This window comes from Anopheles moucheti, chromosome 3, assembly GCF_943734755.1.
Source record: "Anopheles moucheti chromosome 3, idAnoMoucSN_F20_07, whole genome shotgun sequence".
In the NCBI taxonomy this organism is placed as follows: Eukaryota; Metazoa; Arthropoda; class Insecta; order Diptera; family Culicidae; genus Anopheles; species Anopheles moucheti.
The window spans coordinates 6,105,259-6,127,811 of NC_069141.1; the positions used below are offsets into that span (position 1 = coordinate 6,105,259).

Consider the following 22,553-nt stretch of genomic DNA (forward strand, 5'->3'; position numbering starts at 1 on the left):
CTTTGGACCTGTGCTGATGCTGTGGAATGGAAGAAAAAAATCACAAGGCGAGGGAGTAACAGGCACTCTTATCGGCATCGGAAATCAATAGGCGGTACGAGTGGGATGTGCAGAGTACAGGTCGGCCGGTTGCAGATGCATTGCGGTTTCCTTTCAGCTCTCCCAAAGGCGACTTTATCTTCGTCATCCAGCAAAGTTCCAACGGAATCGGAGGCACCGGAACACCACCATCAGCACGTAGGGCCGTATATCGATTCTTGCAGGGCCTTTGGTGAACGGTTGATACTGATTCTGAAGATGATGTCCATGTGATGCTCCTTAAGCAAAAGTTTAATTTTTCATCCGTGCAGTTTTGCACCGGGGCAACATTCTGGACTTGTTGTCGGTGAGACCTTGGGGCGCAAAGCACTCGTGCTGGTGTATAATTATAAAAGAATTCAATGTAATTATTTTGCCACACAAACGAAACACGTTCTACGTGAGGCGTTTCCGTGTGTGTGTGCGCGTTTCGCTTCTTGTGGGGATCGTTTCATTCGTGAGCAGGCTTGAGCAACTCGGTACGTGAGTCGTTTACTTTAGTGTGGACAACCGTTTCAGATCCGAACGAAAGGCAGAGGCGATCATCTCTCCACGTCCCGGTCTGGTAATTTTCTCTGGATCTGGGTCTGGAAGTTTGTGCCATTCTGCACAAAAAAATGGGGAACTTTTTTTCAACTTTTCCGTACCCGAGGACTTTCCTGCTCTCCTAGTGGCCATTGTGTGCATAGGAACCACACCAAAACGAAACCGTTCACAAATCAAGGAAATTGGTAGGAAATTGGTCCCGGGGTTTTCCAGAACACACAAAGCTAAGAACACAAACTGCAGCAAACAATCAGCAAAGTGCAGCACTAGCTGGAATCAAATTGCAAAAGTTCGAGGGATGTGCTTTTTTGTGCTATTTGCAGTGTCCGAGAGAAGCCACAACCCATTCCGGTATTTTCGAACGGACGTGTGGGTGCGTAGTGTAGTAGGACTGAAGCAGAAAAGTTATGCATGCCCTTTTTGCAACGCAAATCCCTTACATTCCAACTGGCTGGAATCAACAGATTACGGCGAGCCAATTTTCTATGCCCAAAGTTCGATTACAATTTAGAAACTAGTCGTCACTCTCGTACACTATTGCCCAAAGAAAATATCTGCCCCGAACAGACTGTTCCGAAAGGTTGGAAAAAATTAATCAAGCGTTAAAAACAATTGGTCCTATCGGTAGAGCACCTGCTTTTTCCTATTGGACATCGGTTACGAGAGTTTTCACCTTCCAGGAAAATGCTGGGCGTTAATATTTAAGCTCACTCCAAAAACTGGCAGCTGAGCTTTCTCCATAACATTCTGTCAGGCACACATGTTAACTCGCTTTGTTGAACTTTAAATACATGGAGTGTTCTGAAAGGGTGTACCATAATACTTCCAGGAATGACTAAAGAGCCGATATACGTACTATCCTACAGCGCCCTGCACCGTAAAAGCGATCACTCCGTCCAGCCTGTGCTAGCTTTCAACGTAGCAAAACAGTTTACCTTTACGTACTCAAATTAATGTTTGCCATGAGATGTTTTACATTTCTCCCTGCAACTTGCACCCCTTTCGGCGGTGGTTTGCAAGTTGCTGCTGTTGGTGTTCTGTTGGTGTTCTGTGCTCGAATGCAGCAAACCCAAGATAAAGTTTTCGCTGCTCCTGTGTCCGGAAAAACAAGCGTTTTCAAAGAAACTTTGCTGTTCGCAGTGAAAACTGACACGAGTTTGTGGTTCCCCGGTTGGTCAAGATATCCTTCGAGACGTCTTGTAAGATGTAGTTTTTTTATTGGCTGGTCCATAGTCCATTGCACCAGTTACTTGTTGTTGGCGTTGATTGAATATCGAATAAGAGTGGGAAATGTTTTACAGCAATATTGAGTGGAATTGTAGAACGAAGAAAGTTTTAGAACATTCAGTGGGAAAGAAAGCCATCTGGGGGTTGATGAATATTTAATTGAATAAGGTGTTTTGCTCTCATTCTCAATTTGATTATGCATTCATATACAAAACTTAAGTTGGTAAACTTTACACAACGCAGCACCATGTATCATGCGTTGCACGAAAAGTGATGTAATTTATAAGTTGTATCAACTAAAAAACGCCTCAAAGTATGCAATTTGCATGCATTAAGCCGATTTTGAGCAATGTAATTTAAATTTCAGTTCAAGGCGACACATTGCATGTGCCTCTTTACTTCCAACTAAAATATCTTGTGAAAGCAAAAGAAAATATCGTGCCTCTTTGAAAGCTTAATTGAAAGCAATATTTCTCTTTTAATTAACGGAACTTAATACTTCTCCCCCAAAAAAAAACAAAACAGGATACGAGGTCAATTAAAGGACTACATTACGGTTAGTTTTATTTATGGTGATTAATTGTTGTGGAATGGGAAAGAAAACTGTCCTTTGATAGAAATATTTTTTTGCACACAGCATTCTCACTTTTTTGTTCCGGCAGATATCTTGCAAGGGGGGAAAAAGCTCACACAAGCTCTCCTGAAGACCCCAAAAAAACCGAACAAGCGAGAGGTGCGATTTTCGATTCCGTTCACTTTGTTGTGTTTCTTCCTTCCTTTGGGCGGTAAATGCTTGATAAATTAACTCCGATAAGAGGTACTCCATGTTGGGCGAACAGGAAGAATGGCCTTTAGTACCACTGTTCCACAACATGCGGCAAAGTGCATTTGAGGCAGCATGCCTGTTTTTTTTCTTCTGTTCTCTGCTCGTCTGTTTCTCTTGGTTTAATTTCAGCGAAACACAAACGCATCCTGCACCGGACGTGGTGCGCGTTTTGTTTGGTTCTTCTTTCTTTTTTTGGGGCATACCCCCGGGGGCGACTACCCATTTGCATATTAATGAGCGGCAGGATGTGATCCTGCCCAGCACCGAGCGATTTCGAGCCGGGTTGGGATATCCCGTTGCAAAACTCAATTAAAGTCAGTGACTGCCAGGATGAAAGTTGAAAATGATGAAAATTGCTAAAAGTTGAAAATGGCCGAACTGCATGCAATGTTTCACTTTAGTTTTTTGCTGCATCTTTCACGTTCTCTCTCGCTTATCCTCTACATTTTCAAACATATTTCCGAAAGGCGTCCAACAACGGTAGAGATGCAACAGATGATCAGGTGCAAGTTGGGGGTTTTTTGTGTGCTATTTTGGTACCTTTTTTGGGTGACCATTAATTGGCAACACTTAATGAAATGTTGACGTGCTGCTACGAAGTAAATGGGTTCGATAATGAGAGACAGTTTCAATTTCGGGCGGCTGCTACACTTTGTGGTACGATGCAGCTTACATTTGCAGAAGTATCCGTTGTAGGAGTTGGAGATGAAGCTATTTGAGCGAAGTGTGAATTAAATTAGGATTATGGAATAAGGAGATAAATTTAATCTTCCTTCTAAAAATAAATACGAAAAACTCCCTTTCTTCGGGGGATTTGGTCTTTACAGGTAAAATGATTGTGCAGAGTACGGTGTTACTACCACCTTCAGTTTCAGCAAACCGGAACCATTTCATCGGCAACGGAAATGAAGCGAAATGATTGCAAAATCGATCGTTACACCGTTGAACACTTACAAACGCTCAACGGAAGCCATGGACAATCGGGCCAGGGACCATCATTTTCTTTTCATCCCCTACATTTGCCACGCAAGGCACACCGGACAGAGCCAGAACGTGAGAAGAAAAGCGCATTCAATCGTCAGCATTCGAAATTGGAATAATAAAAGGAGCGAAGAATAAAAAACAAAGCAATGCGCAATGAAAACAAATGCAACCATAACCACCTGTTGTTACGCTAATTTCTCGTTCCACCTTGGGACAGCGACGGGTTGGACTGCATCAACGTCCAACCGGAAGATAAGGATCGAGACGTGATCGGTGATGGGTTTCGTTCGATTCCTTCACGTTTCCTTCGGGTTGGAGGCACAAAATAAAACTACGAGAGTGCTTGAATAATGTAGAACTGCACCAAACCGAGCTCCACAATTTATTCCCTCGTTTCGGTGCACGTTTTGATCAATTTAGATAGTTTTCTTTGAGGTGTGCGATCGTCTGCACATGGAATGGTTGCCTTTGTTGTAGGTTTTCGCTTTTGCATAAACGCTTCGTCGTTATTTACGGAAGCGCGTCAGAGCATTTTTTTCCCATTCTTAGGTTCTTCGCCGTTCGTTTAATTTTAACAATTGCAACCGTTTCGCTTGCGTTGCTTCCGGTTTTCCGGTGGTTACGCTGCACTTAACGGAAGAACGATGAAGAAATGTTTTAAATGCTATCATTGCTGCGAGTTTCATTGTTTGTTCTGGTGAGGGGTTTTCCACGTGTATTTTCATTGGTTATTTACTTTTCCAACTGATAGTCCACTTGAGCTAGTAATGTAATTGACCAAAATTCCTTATTCTGTGGATCCAACTCCAATTCCGAAACATAATTAATTTGGGATAGTTCGATTTGCTGATTTGCAGAGTAGAGAAAAAAGCGTTTTAAATACTGAATATCACAAAATCTTCACTAACAAGCAAAGTTTTGGTAATGACTAACATTAACCAATTTAAAATGAAAATTAATTTAATCTGCTGCTTCCTACTGTCTGTAGCTGCTCATTTTAAATTATCCTAATTTATAAGCGACAAGACGCTTATTAATAACAGTGCTTCTTCCCAGGAAGGTAGAACCAAACCTTCCTCACATGTCCAACTGCATAAATCTCGCCGTGTTCGTGACCGTTTCAGCACAAACACGCTACCTCTAACATGATGTTTCCGTGTTCACCGATCTAACCGCAAGCGGTAAGCCGCTCGGCACGCAATCGGGGCGCACAATTAAAGTCACCGCTTCCACTTCTACACCACACTTCAAACCGATCCGATCGAACAACCGCAACCGAACCGCCCCTTTCGCTCAATTGGCTGCCATTTGTCTTGTGCGCAAAGCAACAACAAAAATAGTTAAAACAACGCAGACCCACCCGCACGAACGTCAACCTCGCGAGGATGAGTTACACGGAACGCAAATCACAGTGACATTTACACGAGCACACGCAATCGTCTGTCATCCGCTCGAGTCCCAGCTCCAGGAATTGCGGGCAGAAACAATTATAATCAATCGATCTAGCACGCAATCTGCGGTACGTCCTGGGTTGGATTTTGCGAAAGCGAACTGCTCGTGAGAAAGCTTCGCTGTTAGGCGAGCAATTAAAAGAACACTTTAAAATGGGCAAGAATACATTAACGCATTGGGCCGAACGGAAATCTACTCACGAACCCACAATGCTTGAGGGTTTTGTTTCCGCAATGGGCAAATAAATCATCATAAATTGTTTTATTCTGCAAAAATGCTTGTTCCATGCCCGGGGACATGCAAAAGATAATGATGAGAGAGCAAAAAGGATGCTTTTGCAATCGATCGAATGCCGCAAAGTATCGTAAGGTTGGTGGGTTTTATTTTTGGAGAGTAAAATTGATATGTTGGTGACGGCAGAAGCTTACCTGTGATCGCGTAGGTGATCCTGTCTTCGGAAAGCTTTCAAACAGATGTCACAGGAGTAGGGCCGCTCGTCCGTGTGTGTCCGCTCGTGGATAAGCAGGTTGTACGATTTGGTGAACTGGCGGTTGCAGAACTTGCAGATGAACTGTTTCTTCGGTCGCGATGCACGTCCGGGTGCTCGCAGCAGCCTTCGATCGAGCCCGGCATGCATGCCGGGTGGAACGCCCGGTGGATATAGCCCAACACCCGCCGGTGGAAACGTGAACGTACCGGCCGACGTAGGCGAAGGCCCTGGTCCACCCAGAAAGGCACCCGGTGGTGGATAAATACCCGAAGGAGACTGTACCGGTGGTCCACCGCGGGGTAGAAGCATGGCGGCCGCGGCCGCTTCTCTGAGCGCGAGTTCCTTTCGCTTGTCGGCCATCATGGCCATCAGTTCGTAGCTGGAACCACGCTTCGGCACGCCCTCCTTCGAAAGGCCATCCGGCGGACCGTCCAAAACGCCCGGATAAAGGCTGGGCCTGAGCGCTCTCGAGGGCAGCACAGGCACAAAGGCGGAACTTTCACGACCATGGTGCTGGGGCGGTGGTCCACCCCCGGACGCCATCATGTGATGCTGGAACGCTAGCTGGCTTTCGTACCCGCTGGAGGAGGACGAAGGCGTCCGAGCACTGCCACTGCCGGAACCACCGGAAGATCCTCGGATGGTGGGTGAGGTTGGTGGGCCACCATTTCCCGCCAGAAATTGATCAATTCGCGACGACCGGGAAAGTGTCGCGAGACCGCGGTCGTCCAATGTTGGTCCTTCGGTGGGCATTGTGGCGTGTCTGGAAGGAGGGAAAAATAAAACTTTAAGTTAAAACTCAAGCTCAACATACAAATTGCATAAGCGTCCCGAAATGAAAAACCCCTAACCAATGGGGACGGGCTGAAGGGATGAAGAGTGATATGCGAGCGCGGGGAACGTTTGGAACACCCGCACCGATGTGTGAGAAAGATATCGTTTGCCTTCCAACAAATACAAGTCGTCGGGCGTGGTACGATCGCGAGCCTACCAATGATTTATGGAACCTCCGTGTTGTTGGTGGGTTTGTTTCATTTTGCTTGCACGGGTCACGAGAAATGGGGTGTTTCGTTTGCATTTTTCGTCAGCACCCTGTACCAGCCGGTCTTCTCCCGGTGTGCACTCTGCTGCCTTGAGGGGTGCTGAGTAAATATTGGCCTTCGTTCATTCACTCGTTCTGCTCCATTCTTCGGGCCGATCGTTCTTGCCCACCGAACACGGCAAGATTGTTGCCTTTTCCGCATTGCCTCCGCGATCGTCTGGTGCGTGTCCGGCCGAAACAAAGCAGGGGAAAAAAAGCTGCTTGAATATATTTTGGCCAAACATAAACATTTCCTCCCGCACGGATCGGATTCGTCCTTACCGGAGCGCTAGAACGGTTGATAAGCTCGGCAAAAGAAAGAGAGTAAGTAAACAATTGCCGCAAGAGGGCAACGAAAGCCAAAAGAGGAAAAAGCCATCCTCACATACACACCAGCCCTTACTCGAAAGCATAGGCACTAGGCCCGGTGCGATGGAATGTTTTTGGTGTGATGTTTTCGTTCCATGCACGCCTTCGGGTTCGCCCCGCCAGAATGGCAGGGCAGAGTAAAATTGGGAAAGAATTAAAGAACTACAGCGCGATACCATGGAGCACAGTGGACAAACAAACGTGACCCAATCCTTCCGAACGGGCTGGCAGACACGCTCATTGTGCGGTGTTGAAGTGTTTTGTTAGAGTAAAACCTAAACGCACACAGAAACTCGTCGGCGAACAAAATTCCCATAGCAAAGAGACACACACACTGTTCGGAGGGCCTGCGTTTGGCCTGATATCGAATGTGAGGCCAGAATTGTTTTTAAAGCTTTTCTGCCATAAGCGAAAAGTTGTGTCTTTAAGAAAAATTGTTGTACGTGAAATTTGGGATATTTACATAAATATTATTCAGTTTCCTAAAGGTTAATGAAAGGGACGAAAACAGAACCTTGCAAATGTTTGTTTATCGTATCCTGGTATGACCATTAATTGTTAAAAACAGACAAAAATTCTCAAAAATTAACGTGTTCCTGGTCACGGCACCAAGCACCGCCAGCAATCCTGCTGATATGGAAAAGGGGAAAACTTTAAATTAATTCACACATTAAGCGGTACGAACATGACAGCACAACGTTAGCCGAACACCCCAGGTACAGAAGCATTTGAAATTATTGTAGTACAACGGGAAGTCGAACATGCTCCACGCCATCGGTGTTGCTATCAAGTACAAGCCGTTGTTCGGTAGTTAAATTAAAATCTTTAATTACCAACAAGCCATCCGATGCGAGGGAAAACCCGGGGGCGAAAGTGTGTCTGCCGGGATCGACCACCGGAACCCCGGCCCTAAATGGCACGGCCCGGGGACGGTGCGGATGGAGCTGCGTATAAATCAACCTGTTAGCTACCTCACGCCTCATTAACGCTTGGGCACAGTAACTATACAACGAGCGACCCAGGCTACCGGGCGCGTTCCTACTCGTCTTCGTTTGTACGGTTTTTGGCGCATATTTTCATATATCATCCTATCTCCTATGCTGTTTGCCACTTGTTGTGTGCCGTGCGTTCGCTGCCTGTCAGCGGTGGGAAGGGGAACGCGCCGAGCGTCGTGGAGGTGGAAAATAAAAATGGAAACAAATTTACGGCCAACACCTCGGTACATGCCGTGCCGACACGGCCGGGTCACGGTGGCGAATGAATTAGTAATTAGTAATAAGGTAAAACAACACAACGACACAACAGTGCCGATGCCGAAAAGGCACCGGTCTGGGAGGCAAACCATTTCTTCCGAATCTTCCGATAAATCATTTCCCAGCTCAACCGTGAGACGTTATGTGCCTTTTTGTTGTTGATGTTCATGTGTCGCCGTGCGTTTGGCTTGGGCGTGGGGGGGTTTGTGATGAGGTGTACGCACAAGCAAAAAAGCACAGCAGCAAAAACATGCATTTTCGCTCCATTTTAATTCATTTCATACCAGCGCCGCTGTTAGGTCGGTAGTACATCAATTTCGTTTCCACCTGGTAGCACGTCACCCCTGATTGTAGTTGAGGCGAGAAATTTCTCATTTCTTTATTTATTTATTAAAATTTATGCCACAGATAAACCTCGCTGACGCTGCGGAAAAAAACGCACGCAGAAACTTTAAACGTAAAAAAAGAAACCCACCTGGATGGAGATGGTTGTGGCTCAGGTGTCTAGAAATGGGGTTCATCAAACAAAGCCGACGAAAAAAAATGGAGCAAACACAAGACCAGCTAAATTTGCAATAAAATCTACCGTACGTGCTCAAAAACTCATCCATCCCATCGGGAAGGAAAGGTAAGCAGGCAGCAGAATAAAATGCACACCATTTGCTGGTACAATTGCAATGCATTGCCTGGATTGTAATGTAACACCATCCACCCCCCATTCGATGCACTTTTCGTCCACCATCGCACAATGGTTCCAACATCTTCCATCTTTTGCCTGTTAGCGAAAAACCGAACCCATAACCTGCCGCTTGCCAGCAAACGAATATTGATGGGGTACGGTGTTGTAAAAGGTGGAACAATCGCATCATTTCTCTGCAAACGGTGGTCAACAGAATTCCGGACCATTTGCCATAGCTCGAAGGCAAGAGGGCGAACATCGGGTCCCAGTGTTTTACCCGCATTCGATAACGGATGGAAAAATGTCCAACCGACACACACAAACAAACACACAGAGAACAGGGAATTGTGGGGAATCCTACATACAAGTGCACCCTCTTACGTCTGCGGGATGTGAGAGCATATATGCATTGCACCACAGCATAAGCAAGAAGCAAAAAAAAAAGCCGTCGCGCGTTTGTGTATGTGTGTTTGGGCACTGTTTTTCCAAAGTTCTGCTTCACCAACGCTTCGACTTCACCGGGATCCCACCCCTTTTTGGCCTACATTTGGGTTGCAGTTGGGACCGGGTCCGCTTGGAAGACTGCCTCGATGATAGTGCGGCGTGTGCTTTTCTTATCTTATTTGAACACCTCCAGTTGCGGGGTTGCGCATTTGGTTACGCGACTCGGAATGTTTGCCCACGGTGCCAGGTTTGATAACGGGCCACTGGGTGCTGCTGTTACCGATTAGAATTCTGCTGCTGGAGTTCAAATAATAGAAGTACAAAAAAACGCTCAGGGGAGAAAAAAAGTTTATGTGGACCTTTCGTAACTACCCTCATTGGAGAAGAGACATGGAGTGTCACTGATCGCTTACCGGTGAAACAGAAGTTTGTAATAATATCCCTGGATGAGTGAATTCGATGTTGGTAAATATTTTATGAGAGAGGTTTAAAGTTTTTCATATGGGTAGCAGAATGAAGGACAGAGCAAAATCGTATACACAGTTCATGAAGTACATATCAAGGTGGTATTGAACTCCTGTGGATGAAATTTTATTTTCTCCTTTTTAAGGAATATAAAATTTGTACTCATTTATTTCGTCCTGAGCTTTATTTCGGAGCTTTAAATCTGAAAGCCTCAGAAAGAGCTAAATTCGGAGGTTAAATGCAGTTGTTTGAGATATTCTTAAATACACCAAGTGTCTTAAACATTCTAATTTGAATTAAATATTTCTGAAAAATATATTATACAAAGAGAACACAAGCAACAACTTTAAGCCAATCTTCATTCAACGAAACCATCGCATCGTTTCTCAAAAAAACTGCCAAAACAAAAACATAACTGCCAACAACAGACGCACAAAAATTAACGAACGACCCCCTACCATCAACAGGCCAATAAAAATTGGCACAGCAAAGGAAAGAGTTCCATCTTTACCTTCCATCGGAAGATTTTTTTAGATTTGCTGGTACCCAACCAGCTACACAATCTTCCGCTTTTGCTACTTTTTATCTTATTTTTATGACACTTGACTGGAATGAACTCATTTACGTTCATCACCGGTTGCGTTCATTTAGCGTTTTTTTCTGTTCTTTCGTTGCCTAGGTGCCGTTTCGCATGTTATGTTGATGGGATCCGATTTACGCTTCTTCGTTCCGAGAAGCATCGTGCACAACATCGCGCCTTATTTATGGGAAAGGCGTAGTAGAGCGAAATGGAGTGTATCAACCAGCTATTTGCAGGCCGTGGTGCTGACAAAGCAGCGCTAGAAGTAGAGCTTTGGTTTTACACGAGTTCTTTCATCGGAGATAGGAAGATGATTGGAATGTTTTGGGGTTGTACGTTAAGGTAATTGCTGATCGAACTGGCGACTTTTCAGTACTTTTCAGAATGGAAATTGAACAATATTCACACGCATTAAATTGATTGTAACGTGGTTTGTTCAAAAAGATTCATTTTTTCCATGTCCTCTATTAACATATTCGAAATGCGGAAGAGTGTCTGTTAGGAAAAACGGAAAAAATATTTAAACAATTTCAAGTAATTCATTCGCTTTCTGATGTACATTTTTAAAACTTATAAAAATACTGCCCGATAAGCTCCAAACCTGTTATGATTGGTCCTGTCTTAATTTAATCAAGCAGATTTTATTCTCAATTCCAAATTAAAAATTAGATTTACAAACCCATACACGGCTCTCTAGCAAGATCGTACCTGCTGTCGGTGGACCGGACCAGACTTTTCCACCCCAGTTTGCTACCCTTCTTCAACCACTTTTGCGCGTGATTTATGGTCAGCATGATTTGATCCACCATGCCCGAAAGCTCGCTGGCCCACCATCTGTCGCTGAAGCCCGTTGCTACGTTGGGTTTGAGATTTCGATAAATCAACGCATCTCTCGCGCGATCGCGCGCGGCGATTCAATCAAACTGATTGTACGTTTTTCCTCCACGGTGTACGCTCGCCCCTGGTGGTCCGTTTCATAGAGGGGGGGAAAGGAATTTCGATCCTCCATCTGTGGAGGCAAGGTGTTTTTGTGTTTTTTTCTCTCGTCAAATTTGCCTGTATCAAACGCTCGCTCGTCCGATTTTAACGTGACCCCACGCGGAGGTCTGTTTCAGGTCCCGCGGTCGGTGCTGAGCCAATCAGTCAGGCACAAAAAGGCGGCATGAACCTGTGCCCTCTGCCACAGATGTTTCTCACAGCAAATAAACGAAGGAAGAAAAAACCCGCCACGGCGAAGCCATGAAGCCTGGTACAAAATCGCGAATGGAAAATCTTTCCCTGCTTAATTACCTTCACGAGTGGAAGGATTTTTCTGATAAAAGGAATTGGGGTACAATAAAACGTACGAAATGATTTGCGCTGCGGTAAGGGCGACTTTACAGCCAAATATTTAAAATTTATAGCAGCAGTTAACAGCACCAAATGAAGTTTGCGTGTGGTACGAGGCGTGTTATTTGAATGTTTTACTGGCCAACATAAAACAATCAACACCTTGTCATTCAGTGGGCAAACTTTCACCGAAGACTCTTTGAACTGCAAGGCTCAAAGACTCACAAAGACCTGGAGAGCTGTTGAAGCATTACCTCGCCCAAGTGGCTCGTAAAATGTGGAGAGCACAAGATGCAAATGACGTTGTAGTGCAAAAGAAACGCGATGATGCTCGTTTATCAATCGGTTAACCAAAAACTTCCATGATGTAGTGGAGTAAAAAGGGCAAATTTCCTAACACCTCCTGTGAGGAACTTCTCTTTGGTTTGATGGGTTCCGAATAAATAACGCGTTATTTTTCTCTGTTGGTGTGTGGTGTTTTGTTGAGAGCAACATGTTCCGAGGAGTAAAACCTATGTGCAAAAATTATGATGTCACTCAGTACGAGCATCCCTCGGTGCAGCACACCCGTTACGAGCACAACGAACAAACCACGAAACCACGATTTATTACACCACGGTAGGGTGTAACGCTCGCTCCAATGGAAGCTGTCCAAACAATGGCATCGATTCATCTCAAGCCTTTCCCGTATGTTTGATGACTTCATTCCGAACATGGGCAGAAGTTCTAAGGGAGCTTCAACCACCCTCGGTTTCCATCCACCAAGAAATGCTACTCGAACGGGCAACAATGTTGGTGTCGTGTTGTGTTTATGCGTTGTTTTGTTCTTTGGCCTGCTCGCACATAACATACGGCTCCTATCGGGAACCTTCCAGCGGTAATTTGATGCCATCGAAATGGACTAACGAATGGTGCTATTAGACATGCATTCGGTTAACTCTACACTGGTGGTCAGTCGGTTTAAATAAACGTTACGAATTGTGTATCGACGTTCAGCGATGCAAGATTGTCGAAGACCTCCGGAGTGTGGGACATGTGTTTTTTTGGAATTTAATGTGCTTCTACAATTTAATCGGTGAGTATCATGTTGGGCAGCTTTGTTTAAAAAATAATCAAGATAAACTATGTAGAACATTGAAGCATGATAAATTATAAGTACGGCTACACGAAAGCCTCCTTCAAAGAGCCACTTAAAAACTCTAACCTTCTTTGAAGGAAACTGCCAAGGACCCGGTGAAACTAGACGATATTAGACCGAACTTTACCCACAAAACCTTCTTCCAAGTGGCTGCACAACAGACTCCTTTAGCTATCCGCCGAAGGTCCATCAAAGTCCGGCATCCTCGTCCCCAAAAGTCAGTGAAAAAGACAATAACAACTACCATCTGTGCTCTTTGTCACCGGGACACTGTCATGAAGTTGGTAGGGGCCGTTTTTTAACGAGTCCAATGTAACACTCCGACCAGTACCAAAGTTCGTCCACGAGAAACGTTCGGGACAAGAAACAAATCCCACAAGAGACCACACCGTACGACCGTGGAGCACTTTCGAAGCAGTAAATGAAGTATCCTCGAGGCGATTTTACTTTGTGTGCGAGTGTTTTCAAAATGGCCTCACTGGCTGTAAAAATACGGCACGGCATACATTCTGTTTTCAGCTATCCCTCTTGGGTACGGTTGTACGTCGGTATTGGTACGAACGGTAGACGAGTTCGACAGCGCGCTCATAATTCACCCTCGAGCGACATTAAATCGGACGTGCTTGTTTTTTGATGGATTAACGCATCAATACGGAAGCAAAGTTTCGGTGAGCGATGTCCATCAGGGAAACAGTACGTTTACTACCGTGTTTGTGCATATGGTTTATGCTCGTGTTGCGATTGATTAATTTTATTTCGTTATTTACTGTTTTGTTCGAATCTTTTATTTACGAAGGATGTTTACACGAGTCCGAGAGAAGTTTGGTGATTGGCCTCAACTTTGATGATTGATTATCGTTCAAATATTGAAAGAAATTTAATTTTTTGGTTTGAGGTTAACAAAAACCATGAACTGATTTATATTAAGGTTGCAACAACAAAAAACTCCAAACCCCTACTGCAGGGTTTCCCATTTTGTGAAGCAATTTCAACGCTAATTCGTCGTAATCGCTTTATAAGATTTTCCTTTGCATGCATTTAATTGAATATCTGTCAATTATCGTTTCCATCCATTCGCGCATACATGAAAGGAAATTGAATTTAATTCAATAAAAAAAACCCAACCCAAACGTACAACGCACGTGATCACTCCGGACCGATCACACTTGGCCGGCGTACGAACGAAACAATTAATTCGCTAGTGGAAAATCATAAATTACAATTAAAATATTTTCGGATTCGTCGTTGTTTCCGACGACGATTCCTTCGCTTCCATTATCTCTGAAGCAATCCGATTAAATTCTCTCTCCGGTAAGGAAAAGAAAAGATTGAAGTCTTTCCTGCTTGGAACTCAAAGATCTCGGTGGCTTATTATTTCTTTCCTTCTTGCTTTTTCGTGTGTGTGTGCGCGCTCGCGCCGTGAAAAAATGATTCCTCTGAGCGCTGGACACGTAACGAAGTCGCATTTGTTATGGTGCGCGAGATGCGCTCGATCCGATAAGATGCTGTGCCCGGCTGTACCGGTTCTGAAGGGGCTTTGAGATCGCTGGTGGATCAGACCAACGTCTGAAGCAACAGATCATTGTGGTTTTGTGGGATGCCGTTGCGTTTCGGTGAGATCGTCTCACTGGGAAGGATCACGATCATGAAACGGAATGGCGACTCGAGGAATGCGTCAGCATAAAATAAAACAGAGAGAAAGAGAGAAGGAGAGTGAGAGAGCCGAGAAGTTCAACGAATTCAAACATCGAACAGAACGATCACGAGAAGCCCAACGGCAGCCAGCCCAGTGTGCCGGCAGGCAAGGGCACACTGGGAGTAGCCTTCCTTTTGACGGGAACTCGATGCTGCTGCTCCCGACCTCATGACTCCCTTTTTTTACGGTCGCGTACTGCCAAATACTTTGTTATGCTTCAATGGCTGTCGGTGGTGGCGATGACGATGATATTGGGGGAAGTAAAATAAAACTGATTGTTATCTTAACATTTTTTTTCAATTTATTACCGCCTGATTGGTATGCGGACCGAAAACAACAACGGGGAGATGGAAAAGAAAAATAAACCCCGTGCCGCTCGGAACGGTCGTCCGGATTGTGGGTGAAAAGTTGGAGGCAAATGATAGGTTTTGAAAGATGAAAACAACGGCAATGGCGATGGACTGGGATGGAAAGGAAAGAGGGCGCACAGTGGGTGTATCGTCGTTCGTTGGTGTAATAGACCAGGATCAAGATAAGCGCAAACCAGCAACTACCTTTCGAGCTTTGACAGACACGAGGGAGGATCAAAGTGTGCGTGTTATGCTGTCCGTGATGAGCTTCCCTTTTTTAGTTGGCGAGATTCTTAATAAAGGTATGCGAACCATTTCAACCACCTCGTGGATCTCTTTAACGGTACCGGTCAGATCACACAGTTGCAGTGCAGATCACAAATCAAAGTGCTCGAAAAAGGGGAAACAGAGTGCCTACTCGATGCCATCAAACTGTCCGAAACAGGGCCCCCTTTTAATCGCGTTGAATAGCGAGGAAAACTATCAAAGAAAGCCAAAGATGTGTAGAAATAAGCGTCCGATTACGAATCTACCTGCCTAAACGTAACCTCACCGCAGTTGACGTAAAGTTGTAATTTGATAGTTTTGAAAATAAATTAATTTAAACTGGTACTGCTAGCGGGAAATGACGGCAAGGGTTTTCCCTCCCCACGCTAGAAGGTTGACGGGAAATTCTTCGGTGGGATAAAGCCCCAACCAAACCATAAAACAGTAATCAGCAACAGTGTGTTCCCGCGACGTAGGAAAACTAGTTCAAAAGTATCAACAGCTCACCTTCCGAGGAAAAGTTTCCACCCTTCGCGACGCACCACGCATTGGAAAGAAGTGAGCAAAAAGCAGACAAAATCGGTATAATTTTTATAATTTTACGATACCATAAAAATTAAAGTAGGAAAACCTTCTTCACGCAGCGTTTGCTAACTGGCCGAGCGAGCGCGATCTTGAACGCCCCCGTTTTCCTGCGGGGTCGTAAAATTATAGACCCCTTGTTGTTTTTGTTCTTAACTCGCTCATTCCCGTCGTCCGTCTTTCTGGACTGGCTCGAAAGCAAAGGGAGCAAAAATGTGAAGTTTTAATTACAAACATTGATGGGTCTTTCGCGCCCTCGTTAGTGGACGGGTGAACGGCCACAGGAAAAGCACGGTGAGCACGTGAAGTGATTTTAATGGCGAACGGTAGGAGGAATTGCATGCATTTTTAATGCTGTCCAGTGTCTCTCTGTGGTGTGTCTTGCGCGTCTCGGTATGCGTGGTATCTCCAGTTGAATCTTGCAAAACCGAGCACAGAAGGAGTTAGCGCTCGTTAGGCTAAGAATTGTTAGCTGCCGAAGAAGCTGATCGTAGGAAAGAGGTGAAACCGAGCGATCGTCATACCACAAGATTGCAGATCTTAATGTATTTAGGGTCGTAAATTTCCTGTACTACTTAGAAATGCCAAACAAGTCGACCTAATTAAATATTCAAGCTTTAAATCAGAAAGCTGTTTGCTAACGTCATAAAAAGCACTTCAATCTTATCGCTTGCCCGGTTCGACTGTTTGGTAAACGCTACACAGGAATGCTTTCCGGACTGGTTGTGCATATAGCAGCAGTAACGCTACTTGAAGCTGAGCAGCGCTGACATAAGTAGACCAAATAATGGCCACCGGATTTACGGAACCGTGCGTTACCCATTGATAGCAGCACGTTTGCGTCTTTTGTGGTTGGAATCGCCTCCATTTCCGAACAGTCGACGCAATAGGAGCAGTCTTAGAAGTAAGCGTTTGCCTACGCGATCCTACGCGCCCAATCACCTAAACCACCAATAGTGTCTAATCAAAAGGTTTATGGCTTGAAAGCAGGGTTGAACGCTTTACCTTAGTGCCTGGAGCATTGAGTTTTATAGACCCATCACCCATCAAAACCGTTCGTTAGGCGAGGGAGTTTTGACTGATCGGCATGATGGACACCTTCTCCCATTTATGCTTTACCTTTTGTCCCCATACACCGAAGTGGCCGAGATGGGAAAGAGGGTTTTGATTTTAAATTAAGCTTTTATTGAACATCGTTTTTTTTTATTTGCTGACCACCAAGTCTACGCAGAGTCCCAGCAACTCAATCGCGATATCGAAGGATTGAGGATGACCCGTAAAAAGAACGTTTTTTGTTTGGTTTATTGATGCCAGAAAAGAAATAAAACCGAATCCGAACGGAAAGCCGCGATTTTGACAGCCGTCGGCGACATCTCGCACGCATCCGTCAAGGCGCTTGATTCGTTATTCATGGTGCCGCTATAAAAATTGGTGATTAATTTGAGGGTCTTTTTTACAACCGGGTGAGATTAATTAGAGGTGATAGATAGGATGGCAAAACAGGCACGTTGGTGTGATTGCGTTTCGAGTCGGGTGTGTTTGGGAATGGAGCCTCAAAGGAAGATTCTCCAATAATGGACATTTTTTGAGACATGTTTTGGTGACCTGAATCTATGGTGGAACTGGCTGGGTGTAGCGGGCCAGAACGATGATGCTACTGCCAGTTCCAGCATGTCCACGCCTGCATTGCGCGTAATTAAGCTCACCTTTGCTCCCATTAATTAAAATTACCATCCTAGCTGAAGGTGTCCACCTGAGACATGGTTCGCGTTTTTTGTTGGGAATTCCAGCAGGGTTACCGGTAGGTGCCGTACGAAAGTACACGGTCACCACCCGAGGCGATGCGTGTAAATCATACGCGAGCAGCGCGAAGCACACCAAGAGCAAGATGAATAAAACATGAGGCAAACATTGCGATTCTTGGACGCCCTTTTCTCTTGCCCCACTCACCTCCCCACTCTTTCTCTCGGTCTCTCTCTCTAAAGGACTTCAAGGGAAGCACGGATGATGCTTTCATGGTCGTAAATTTCCACTTGAGAAACTTTACCGAGTGCGACATAAAGTCGCACAAGCGAACATTCGGTCAGGCTGCCGGTACCGGGCACCGGGTCGGGTTCGAGGATCGCCACTGTCAGAAGCAGTTTCGTTCCGGCTCGGTGGACATGTTGGACCGTGTTCGACTACCGTGGAATGGCTTCGACTGCAGCCAGCACTCAGACACACTGCACATGTCTCTGTGGGTCAGTTTTGCTGCGACCTTAGCGTGCTGTGTGAGTGCATCATGAGGCCGGCAGACGGAATGGACATCTCGAATCAGTCCGGATCGATGATGCAGCGGACGAAGGGCGTTCAAAGCAAACACGGCCGAGCGTATATATTTTAAATCAAATTCAATTCTTATAATTTTATGGTAACTTTTATGAGCCTGTTAAATTATAGTTATTGCTTTTCCCTCATCTCTCTGCTTCGGGTTGCCGTCCCTGGTCCATTTCATCCGACCCCATTACAATCGATTCGCGTGTGACTGATGTTCTAGGATTGTTTCCCCGGCTGTGGTAGCGTAGGCGTTTCGTTTTATGTTGATGGCATGAGATTTCTTTTCGGGTGGAAAAATTGATGGAGAAAATTTCAACCCAGCGCTAGCGAGGGGAGATGTTTTATACCACAAGACCATAACGGAGTTTTTAAACATCTTCTTGTGATAATGATGCTTCCTGTAACAGGTGATTTGTGTGATGTTTTGTTTTCGGGAGGGTGTGTTTCTGGACCTTGAAAACAAGCAAAAGCTTTTAATCAACCGAAATAATAACACGCCGCACCGGGGTGCTCATTTGCAATGCAATGGAACGTGGTCGTAGGCGAACTATAAGCCTATTAGTTAGTCGCACTGTACTGCCCGGAACCCTGGCCGAACATGCTTCCGGTAGGTTGTTAATCTTTCAAGTGGGTATGTTTAAAAATCAATAAACACCAAACCGATCGCAAAACCGGGCTGGTTCGAACAATTTGCCAGACCGGCTATATCGGGTTGTGTGGCTATTAATCAACTACCTTGCTAGTTGGCAGATGCTCCCGGAAAGCGAAAACACATTGCCTAATGAGGCAAATGCTATCAAGCGCTGTTGTTTTATTTTTCTTGCAGCTGCAACCTGAAACACAAGATGGAACAGAAGCTGCAAACCATAACGACTCCAGCGCAATACAAAGCAACACAGACGAACGGTAGCAAAAGCAACTACCCCAACGAGACGCTACCGTCGGTTTTCCTTCCGGTTTTTTTTTTCTTGGCGCCTCTTCCTACAGCCACTGCTGTGTGCCCGGGTGCAGAGATGAGAGCAGGTGATTTTTCGAGTGCTTCCATATTACCACCAACGTTCCATCATTCCTCCGTCCACCGTACAGCGTTAGCAGGAGATGGATGTGTGAGCTCGTTTGTTTCCCACGCCTAGCGGACGAAAAGCTAACCTTCTCGATTGGGAAAACACTGCAAATTAGTGTTGCCGAGAGTGGAGGCAGCAAACAAAAAAATCGCTAAGCCTTCCATCGAAAAATAAAACAAAGCAGATAAAACACGCACAAAAGGCCAAAAGTGGCCTAACAAGCGTGGCTCCCAAAACTGCTGGAATGAAATACTGCAGTGCAAGCAGAAACGATCTTACTGACAGGCCAACATGATTAAAGGACGTAACAAACTAAACTAAGCAAAGAAATAGATCGGCGGAGAGAAGGAAGAGTTCACGACAGACTGGCCCGCCAGTAAAAAAGCAAACAATAAACAATAAAGTGATGATGGTATGAAAAATCTCCTAAAAACAGCTACCGATAGGAAGGGAAAACGTTGCGGTTGAACGGACCGGTGGAAAATGAGCAAGGAAAACACAGAGGCTACTGATTAAATTAGCGATATTTTCGTGCTGCTGTTTATCTGCCGATGCTAGCTAAGGTTAAACGACTGCCAGCTTATTTTTTAACTATCGATCTTTGTTTATTCATTTGTCGCGTCTTGTTGCGTCTAGTTTGGGAAGTTTTGACGCGTATGTGGTCTTATTTCCGGTTCGGAATGGGATAGGACTAATTTCGAAGGGCATCCCACCGGGTTAGGCAATAAAAAAGCGTAAAATACGACCGTTACCTGTGGTCGAATGTGAATCTTTCGAACGAATTCGAAGCGATTGTGGAAGAGTATTCGAATTAGTTCAGTGAAATAAGCATTGATTTAAATAAAATTCACATAAGACGGGAGATTAGTAGAAGCGACTAAAGTTCATTATTTAAAAGTGAAGGTGAATAAAAGTTCCTTCACAACTAAATATTAGCTCAATTCATCCATAAACTGCAATACTCATTCACGAATGAATCCTCCCGCGGTAAGGATGGTAAAGAAGAAGAAACAGAAAATCTCCAACCACCCCAAACACAGCATGATCGCGGATGGAGCGCAGCACGTTACGATCGTTTTTATTGTTAGTTTTATTCGTTTTCAATAAATTAAATGATTGTTTCGTCTCCCACCGTACCGCGCACACCGCTCCATCCTCCTCCGCTTCCCTTTCATCCCCTTCACCCTTTCATCCCCGATCACGGTGAATCATGGCCGCGGAGCCGATCGTGAGATCGTACGGGCCTTTTGGAACGGATCGTAGCAATCGAGCGTGGTACGAGTCGAAACGTCGAAATGAAGCCACGACAGCCAACGACGCCTTTAAGCGTCATTAATAATCGCCACTACCACCATCCAGTTTCCGATCAGGTGCTGCTGTGCGGTGCTGCCGTGTGGTGGTGATGGTGGATTTGTTGTTGGTAGTGATAGGAAGCTTGTACATTTAAATGTAGCGGATGATCAATTCCGTTCGATTAGCTGAACATATCGCTTAGGAATGGACAGCCAACATTATGAAGTATTAAATGAGTGTGCTTGAAAAAAAATGTCCTCAATGTTAAATCTTTCGTTTAATGGCAAGCGGTAATGAATGCTCATTAGTATTATTTTCAGCTTCAACTCCTCTTCCCATCCACCTCTAGAAGGTAAGAGGTGGTGCGAATTTAGAAAGTGTTTTTTCAAACGTCTTTTTGCACGGCGCAAAAACAGCCATGCCAATCCGCGAACAAAACGAAACCGATCGTACGTTCGTCGCCTTTACGCTCATTTCATTCACTTAAAGCGATCCCCAAAAATAAAAACATGGCGTTGGTTTCAAACCATCAACTAGGCTGTGTCGAAAGTGTGTGTAAGTGTGCTTCTTTTCTCTCTACTCTTCTCCTTTTCTTGCATTCGACAAGAGCCAGTTTTTGAGTTATGGCTTTTCGATGCTAATGAAATTGTGTCCATTTTGTAAATAAAGGTGTGTAGGCCTCTGGTTTTATTGGAATCGCAGCTGTTCCGTGTGGGACGAAGCGAGATGGAGCGAGACAGTTGGAAGGAGAAAGAAAGAGAGTGGAAAACACCGGAGGCTTTGGGGTGCTGTCGGATGAGTAGCATCCGTTAGCTACCAGTTCGGGTGTATGTGGCTTCCTCCTTAACCGCGCCGGATAAGGTCGCCACTTGTCACGTATTAAAAGTTTTGCTTTTTGCCCCTACACTCCCACCCCGTATGGGTTTCCGGATCCAAACCGGGTCGGAAGTGTTACGGGAAGCGTAGTAAAATTAAAAAAAAAAAACCTAAAAAAAAAAAAGAATTGAATATGAATGGAAGCTATAAATCATGTTGGTGTACGCGTAGGAAGTAGATCAACAAAATCGGTTCGTTTTCTATGTTGACTTGAAAAATTGAAATAAATTGAATAAAAAATAATCGCTTGGTAGAAAATATTCAACCCACTAGAACACTCTTTTAACGGTTCCGAGTAAATCAATAGAAACCCCAACACCTCTTCGCTCTATCTGCTATCACTGTCAATAATATTAATGAGTACTACCTCAAAGCGCAGAGAAGTGGCACATAAAACCTGATAGTGAAATTTATGAACCGATCTTTATAAACGCACCGATGCGTACACGCGTAAAGTAAATTGTTTGCACCCTTTCGACAACAGTGATTGCACAAAACGGTGGAATGGCGGAGGTTTTGTTCTGTATGGCCGTTTACAGGCCAGCCGCAGTGAACCGAAAAATGGTGGTGAGATGAGTTATCGATAATCGTAAATTAACTTCAATATCTGGGGTAAATATGCAGCACAGGATGAGTGTAGTTTGGCGAGATGGAATAAAAGTCGTTTTCCACAGGAAGCATGAACGATTGAATGATTTAAATCTGATTATATTAATATTGATTGATCTTTGTGGCTTTGGAATGAGATAACATGAGTCCCGAAAAGAGAATTGATAATTTAAATTTAAAATGGAATACTTGTACATTTCATGCAAACTTGTGTTACAATTGCCCATTAAAATATCTTGATGGCTAATATTCAAACACTTTACTTACACAAAACTCAATGCGTTAACTTATTAAATGCGAAATTAAAATATATATGCACTGAAAACCGTTGTCCACCATTGGGTTCAAAAGGATTTCATATGCATCAAACTGCTTCCGAGTGGTCAAACTATCATTTGTGTGACCGGTTAGAACCCAACGAATTCCGCTACAGTGGACATTGAAATAAAAATGACCAGAATACGAAAATAGATACGCAGATTAATCCAACACTAGTAGCGATTGCTGAAGAATGCCTTTACCGATCTTAGACGGTACATACTTCTTTTTAACCGAGAAT

At 44.6% G+C, this 22,553-nt stretch overlaps 1 protein-coding gene across 1 annotated transcript in view; it reads right to left on the bottom strand.

Annotated features, from left to right (window-relative positions):
- The window catches only part of LOC128301682 (protein bowel), a 40,697-nt gene that overhangs the window by 17,664 nt on the left and 480 nt on the right, over positions 1-22,553 (bottom strand). Inside the window, exon 2 of the mRNA XM_053038272.1 lies at positions 5,542-6,366. Within this exon, the coding sequence (XP_052894232.1) occupies positions 5,542-6,356 (815 nt within the window). The 5' untranslated portion in view covers positions 6,357-6,366. The remainder of the gene's footprint in view (positions 1-5,541; positions 6,367-22,553) is intronic.